The sequence below is a fragment of the Phyllostomus hastatus genome, unplaced genomic scaffold (assembly GCF_019186645.2).
Source record: "Phyllostomus hastatus isolate PE091 unplaced genomic scaffold, TTU_PhHast_1.1 phas_contig_17, whole genome shotgun sequence".
NCBI lineage: Eukaryota > Metazoa > Chordata > Mammalia > Chiroptera > Phyllostomidae > Phyllostomus > Phyllostomus hastatus.
The window spans coordinates 17,418,308-17,425,971 of NW_025333664.1; the positions used below are offsets into that span (position 1 = coordinate 17,418,308).

Consider the following 7,664-nt stretch of genomic DNA (forward strand, 5'->3'; position numbering starts at 1 on the left):
CTAGAGCCGCCCGTGGGGTTTGTGAGAGCCAGTCATGCACATCTGTGTTCAGTGACAGCACCTTGGCACCCTGAGACCCACCACAGTGGGAAGACTTTACACTCTGGAAGTTGGCAAGAGCCAGAAGCCAGGGTCTCTCCCCTTGTTCCTGGAAACCTAGTTATTAAATACTCTTCGACACACCACTGCCCCCCTCGCCCCACCAAGACTCCATGCCTGAGAGCTCCCGCCTTCTCTGAGAATCTTTTGCTGCCTACCCCACTCCAGAATCAATTTCAGATTTCATTATGGATTATTCGCATATCAGTAAAAGAAGGCAGATAAGTTAGCTTCCCAGAAAGGTGGAGCATCTGATGGGACCCGAGGGTAGGGGCCCGAAGACCTCAGCAGCTTCTTTCTGCCTCCCTGTCCTGTCTCTTGGCTTCGTTTTTTACGATGCCCTCTTCCTCTGTTTCTCTCCCTGTTGCATTTGTACGGGGTCAGGAGGGCTGGCCCAGCTCTGGTTTTATAACACCTTCCGGTTCAGATACCTGAGAGAGACCGGACTGACCCAAATCCCTCTGTCTCGGTTCCACATTTTTGGAAGAAAAAAACTGGTCCAACTCAAGTCCAGTGTACCCCCTTGGACTGGCCAGGGGTGGTATCGTGTGGTGTGCAGGGCCCTCAGTGAGGGCTGTTGGTGGGGGCCCTAGAGGTGGAGTGGGCTGTGATTGGCCCAATTATATGTATTGTATGTTTAGGTGGCTTCTAGTTTTTCCCTATTATAAATAGTTCTGTGGTGAACGTCGTGGTGCAAAAACATTTTTCCGCATTTCAGATTATTTCCATAGGGTTGAGTTGCAGAGATGGGATTACAGGATAAAAGAATATAAAACTTTAAGGTTTTTGTTCAATGTTGCCAAATTGTCTTTCAAAAGAGTTTGTCCAATTTCTACAGTCCCCAGGAGTGTATGGTGAGTGCTTTACTTCTCTATACTCTCACCCAACTGACTACTTAAAAGAAAAAAAAACTTTTGAGTGTTTATTTCTATTTCTTAACTTTAATAAACTTTTAAATTTAATGCTGAGCATGTCATAAGAATATGGATCACTGAACTCTCACAAGCTGAACATTCCTGTTTGGTTTTCAGAGAAACAGACCAATACGTTGTGTGTGTGTTTGTGCATAATTGGTTCCCACCAATATCACAAGGAATTGCTCACACCGTTATGGAGGCTGACAAGTGCTGAGATCTGCAGGATGAGGTAGTAAGTCGGAGACCCAGGAGAGCCAGTGGTTTAGCTCCATCTGAGTCAGAAGCCTGAGAATCAGGAGAGAGGAGGGTGTAGCTTGTACAGTACCGGTACTTGTTAAGTCCCAGCCTGCAGGCTTGAGTCCCAGGAAAAGCCGATGTTCCAGTTTGAGCCTGAAAGTAGGAAACCACTAGTGTCCCAGCTGAGAGCTATCAGGCAGGAAGAATTCTTTCTTACTCAGGGAGAGTCAGCCTTTTTGTTCTGCCCAGGCCTTCAACGGATTGGATGAGGCCCACCCACATTAGGGAGGGCTGTCTGTTTTACTCAGTCTCCCAGTTTAAATGTTAATCTCACCCAAAAGCTTTCCCACAGAAGCACCCAGGGTAATGTTTGACCAAATACCTGAGCACCCTGTGGCCTGGGCAGGTTGAAACACAAAATCAACCAGCACCCCCATATAACCACACCTGCATCCGGAGACAAAGGTCCGAAGCTGGCTCTATTTTGAATGTTGATTCTAAAGTTGATGCAAGTATTTTTCAGTATATAAAAGGTAAATGCTACTCATTGACCAGTTGTTCTCCTAGGAATGTAGCTTATAGAATATTCACAGATGTGGGAAAATATATTTATATAAAGAAATACATGCATTATTAATAAAAATGACTAACACTTATTAAGTATTTAATAGGCACTACATCAAATGCTTTATATATTGTAGCTGATTCAACCCTTACAACAACTTTGGGGAAGGTACCATGTTCCTCACCGTAGGGAGGAGGAAATCAAGGTTCAGATATTTAAGTAACTTAGCCAAAGTCACACAGCTGGTAAGTGGTGGGGCTGGGATTTGAACCAAGCACACTAGTCCTGTAACAGCACTTTTAATCATTGTCCCTGTGTGTTGGTAATAGTAGAAAAAAGAAAAGAAAAGAAATTTCCTATGCACATCAACAGTGAATTGGATGAATCAGTTAAGGTAGTTCCATGCCGTGGAATAGTAGACAACTGTTAAAAAAGATCTAGACCTGCACAGTGACAGTGAAGTGTTCATATTTTGCAACTGCAACATAGGCTGTAAGAGATGAAATTGTTTTGTTAAATATGCATGTGACGTGGTGAAAATTTACTTTGATGTGTAGGACTACGGACAGTGTCCACTTTGTATATTCCAGAATTTATTGCATTCTGGAATATGATCTATGACTATTCATTACTGTTCTAATAGAAGAAAAACAATTTTAAAAATTGGTCGAAAAGGGGGCTATGGCCCCCAGGAACTGGTCCCTCAGCATGGCTGAGTCCAGTTCCTCGCCTGGCTGGCCATCCAGTCCCCGGGGTGGTCAGTGCCTTCTGGCTCCTCCTGACTCCCTCCCTCCTTCCTCTTAGGAAGCCGTTTGTGACTGTAGCACCCAGTCTCTCACCTCCTGCTTCGCCCGGTCATCCCGCTCTGCCGTTCGCCATTCTCCTTCCAAGTGCAGGCTGCACCCTTCAGAATCCAGCTGGGGCGGAGAGGAGAAAGCAGCCCCTCCCAGCGAGTGACAGCGGCTGAGCTCCTGGCCTCGGCCAGCCCAGTCTATGAATAGCCAATGGGAACCAGCAGAGAGGAGGGTCGTGCCCTCTGCATCACCTCGCCGTGGGGGACAGCAGCTGCACCATGGCCAGAGAACAGCTTTCCCATCCCCAGGTAAAGTGGGGTCTCCTGCTGACCCCCGAGTGGCCATTTCTGACTCCCCAGGGGAAGGCAGTGAGTGGGAGAAAGACCAAAACTGCTTCGAAGTGTTAGCAGAGATCCGCTGGGGGCTAATCCCTGGGTCCTAAAGGAAAGTCTTGCCTGGTTCTACCCACACCCACCTCTCAAAAGAGCCCGGGAATGGATCCACTTCTGGCCACGACCCTCAGGGAAAGGGCTCACGGAGATGTTCCGTGCCAACCACACCCCCTCCATGGGAAGGCAACACCAGAAGAACAGGCTTTGCCGTAGGACTCAGCTTGGGGCTCCTGGTGGAGCTGGGCTGGGCATGACACCCATCCTTTCCTTCCCTCCACCGCCTCCGCCTCCCAGCCCGACTGCTTTGGATTGCTGTTACTCTGGGGGGTATGATAGGGCAGTAGCCAGGGCCAAGTACCTGCTTGGAGTCATGGTGTCCCGGATCTCCCTGCTAAGAGCCTGGGTGCAGCAAGGACTGGAAGACAAGGTGGGAACGTGTGGGGCTCGGGGTCGGAGAGCCACCGGAACAGACTCCCTTGCCAAGTGACAACCTTCCCAGGAGATTCCTTGAGGACAGAAATAGGTAGAGTCACTCTGAAGACCTGGTGCGCAGAGAAATGCCCAAACGCTCACTGCCTTGATCGCTGGGGCTGCTTTTCCCAGCACCCTGCGGGGCACCACATCTCCACTCTGTTTACATCCTGTGGCTGGTGGAGGGCACCGATCCTCCAGTGAGAGACTCCCAGTGTCCGGGTCAGGCCGAGGAGCACTCCAACAGGCTGGTGCCCCGGGACGTAGCAGTAGGCTGGGGCCTGGAAACCCATTTCTTGCCTAGGTTGTTTATTTGAATTTTTCTTACTATAAATATTTAAGGTGGTTTTACTTTATTTTAATAATTTAATTTACCCAAAGTCCCTGCAGTAATTTATTGGAGGTTAAGGCATGTGTTCTTGCCACTGGGATAACGCAAGGCTTTGGACACGGTGGACAGGTCGGGGGCTCCCCACGTGGCTGAGCGAGCTCAGCAGCCACACTCGGGCTTCCTGGTCAGGTTTGGGTGCCCTCCCCACGGCAGAGCTGGAGCCCTGCCTCTTGCTCCCCAGCAGCACTGACCGTTGGCCTCAGAGCGCTGCTTTTCCCTCCTCACCTGGTACTTGCCCTGCCCCCGGCAGTCGGTCTGTAAATGCTCGCTGACCAGCTGGAGGGCTGGACCCACGCCGCCACTTCCCAAACGTTCTCCATTTCCCTTCTCATTTTCCTCCCCCTCTCCCCCCGCCATCTGACACTTCCTTTTTTTAATGAGTCAAACATGGATTACTAAGGCTCTACCAAGAGCATGGAGATCTCTCCAAGTTCCCCAAGTGAGAATTTGCAGGAAAACAGGACTGAACTTTGAGAATGTTGTTGATTGCAGCTTTGCACGTGGATCTGAGAGTGTCTGCCAGCCCGCCTCAGTTCTGGCCAGCCTGCCAGCCTTTCCACCAGCCTCTCTCCTTAGCCTTACGGCCTCTCACGGCTCTTCTCTCAGCCCCAACTCCACCGCCCACCCTTCCCCACGTCCCCTCGTGCGAGCTGCTCGAGCCATTGGGTAGATGGCAGTGTGGTTCGTTGCAGTTTGGCCGGGAGGCCTCAGGCGGCCTTCCCCTCGGTGCCAGTGAACCCGTTTTGGTTGAACACACACCCACACACATGCGGAGGTGCGGCCTGCTGTACCCGGCTGGGCGCCCAGCGTGGAAACACCAGGATGAAATGGTTTGTCTGTGGAACTCTCCGTGAGGAAGACCCAGAGCCAGCCACTTGCCTAGTTTGCCCCCAGGACTTAGGAGATGCCTCTCCACTCCCACCTGCTCCTAATTTGGCCCTTTCAGGGTCACCTGGACCAGTTACCCAAAGTCCTTCATCTCCATTCCCTGTTGGTAGAACATCAGGGTCACGTTCGACCAGCCACAGGGTGACTTGTGGGTACAGCAGGCAGGCCAGTGGAGCCATGTGCCAGGGCCCCGCTGGGATGCTGTGCTCCCACCCAAGAGGTCAAGGGGCCCTTCCAAGGTTATCACCAGGTGAGGGGACTCACAACAGGCCACAAGCCATCAGAGGCCTTCTGCCACCTACCTGAGCCGCAGAGGGCCAGGGAGTCTGCACTTCCAGCCTTGGGGAGAAATCCTCGTGAGACCTGAACTCCGCGGCCTGGGCTCAGCCTTACCATCATCGTCGTCTGGGATCGTCCTTGCAGTCCTCGTCTCAGCGCCTGGCCACCCGGCCCCCAGCCGGTGTCAGAGGCTCCAGAGCTCGGTTCTTCATGAAGTCCCAGCCTCTACTTCCCGCATGCCACCGTGCGAGGTCACTCACCACTCTTCCTGCAGAAGCCTCTGCACAAGGGGCTTGATGGGGTGGGAAATGTTGTATGTAAATATTCGTCCAGTTTGATTTTTAGCATTTTAATTAGTAACTGGTTGTGTTTTCTTTTGGGGGGTGGGAGGGTTGGTTTGTAAAAACTCTACTCTTTTGGAATGTAATTTCTAAGTTTGTTTGTTTGTTTTTAAATGCCTTTTCAGCCTTGTAACATTCCCAAAGCAGAAAACTGCCTGACCCACAGTGGGGACTCCGTGGAACGTGGGGGTCCCAGGAAGGAATGCTGCCCTTCTCCCTCTTCCCCTTCCGACTCCTCCTCCCTCTTCCTCCTCCTCCTCCTCTCCTGTTGTACTCCCTCTTTTCCCCCATCTCTTCTCTCTTCAACCAAAGTCCCAAGGAACCCTGGGGTCCTAATCCCCTACAGATTGCTCGGCTTGGGCCTGTGGTGTTGGCACCAATCGGTCAGGGGTAGATGGAAGACCACCTGGTGTAGTTGACCCTAAACCGGGTGACCTCATGTTTCTTCTGTTAGACCTCTGTCAAGGCCAAATTAGACCCTCCCGGGGACCGGGGCCCATGATGTCAGTGTTTGAAATAGAAATCTGATTCGCCCCTTTGGTGCATCGGGGGCTTTAGACCCTGTATGCGCAAGGTTTCAGAATCCAGTTCCAGTCCCCTGACAGCCCCTGCCCCCACTTCTCTCCCCACCTTAGGCTGATCAGTTTCAAAACACCTCCAAGAGGTCTTACTTTCTCTGAACTAAAAATGGGCTGACCTCAGAGCTTCCCTGAGACACCTGTCTAGTGGCCGCTCTCCCATGTGACATAGTTGAAGGCCCCAAACTTGACCCTCTTACACCCTGACCCTGTGGCTCCATCATGCCTGCCCCCTGCACCTTCTACGGTTTCATCACCCCGCCTGTTTTCCTTTTGCCCACCCAACTTCCAGGCCCTTCCCCCTTCTCCCTTTCTGTCCCGAATGCCCCCCACCCCCATCCATCCTCACCAGCCCGCACCAAGCTCCCACTACCTCTTCATGAATAATAATGGCCCCCTGCATGCTCCGCCTAGAGCGTTTTCCTTTTTAGAAGTCACTCTCCATCCCACATCTCTTCAAACCTTTCCTGGACAACTCTGGGAGGCAGTGTTGGCAGGACAGGGTTTAGCGTCCCCATTTTGCAGATGAAGAAACTGGGAGACCCATCCTAGCATCACCTAACTGGGAAATCATTGAGTCTAGAGTAGAACCTGGATCCCCCAGCCCAAACTCTGCCCTGCTTGCTGTGTGAACCCACTGCCCCACTGGGCGTTCTGTGTGGACGCAGGACACCCAGACCCTGCCACTGCCCCGCCCAGTCGTGAGAGCAGTCCACCCTGAATCACTGGGCCTGTGTGTTCCCGAGGGTGGTCTGGGAACCCCTTGCATCAGAACCCTCTGAGGGCATGTCCAAAATGCAGCTTTCTGGGCCAGGAACCTATGTGTTTAACAAACTCTCAGGGAGAGCCCGAGCAGCAGCGGCCCCACTGTTTGTGTTCAGAGCCCCGGCCAGTAGGCCACCTTTCTTTTAGTCAGTAGCCACGACGCTATATCGTAAACAGAGCACTGTGCTGGGCATTGGGGAACTAATCCTCAATCCAGCTCTGATTTGGTCTGATTACCCTGAGAATTTCCAAAAACCATCAGAGGTATAATACAGCAGAAATAGAATCATTTTAAATGTTAGTAAGACAATATCAACCATCAAAAAGCACAAAGAGTTATCATTCCCCAAATCTATCTGATGTTATTCCCATAATTAAGCAGTTAAACTTTACTCGAGTTTCCTGGCATCTGTGGTGAAAAGAGAAACACGTCAGGTTCTGTAATTCTCCTCATCCAGTCGTGGGAAGCAAGCATTGCTCCAGGAGACAACCCTTACGCTACTCATTTAGAGCATGTGTCCTTTCTTCAGAGACCACTGACTAAGTCGACTGCTCTATCAACAGGTAAACCCAAGGTGCAAAGACGTTTTCCAGCTGACTCTTTTTAAAAAAATAACAAACTGCCACCAACTTGAATGACCTTGGCCTCAGATCATGTGGCTACTCTATGCCTCAGTTTCCCCAGTTATAAAGTGGGGAGAATGTCCTTCTACCTCGCATGTCTGTGGTGAGGACCAAATACAACACTGTGCCTGCGAGTCTGCTTGGGAAAACGTCAGGTTCTACTCAAACGTGAAGTGGTCCGATCCCACTCATCGTCCCCCGGCCAGCCCCTCAGTGACCTGACTGGGGGGACACCCCCTCACTAGTCTCAGTGCATGGAAAGTGGGCCGAAAGGTCATCTGGACCAACTCCCTCGCTTTTTAGAAAAATTGTTGCAAAATGTA

At 51.2% G+C, this 7,664-nt stretch overlaps 1 protein-coding gene across 2 annotated transcripts in view; it reads left to right on the forward strand.

Annotated features, from left to right (window-relative positions):
* The window catches only part of SOGA1 (suppressor of glucose, autophagy associated 1), a 65,423-nt gene extending 58,067 nt beyond the window's left edge, over positions 1–7,356 (forward strand). For both annotated transcript variants that reach the window (XM_045832567.1, XM_045832568.1), the window contains one exon: positions 2,623–7,356. In XM_045832567.1, coding sequence (XP_045688523.1) covers positions 2,623–2,775 — 153 coding nt within the window. In that variant the 3' untranslated portion in view covers positions 2,776–7,356. The remainder of the gene's footprint in view (positions 1–2,622) is intronic.
* The last annotated feature ends 308 nt before the right edge of the window (positions 7,357–7,664 follow it).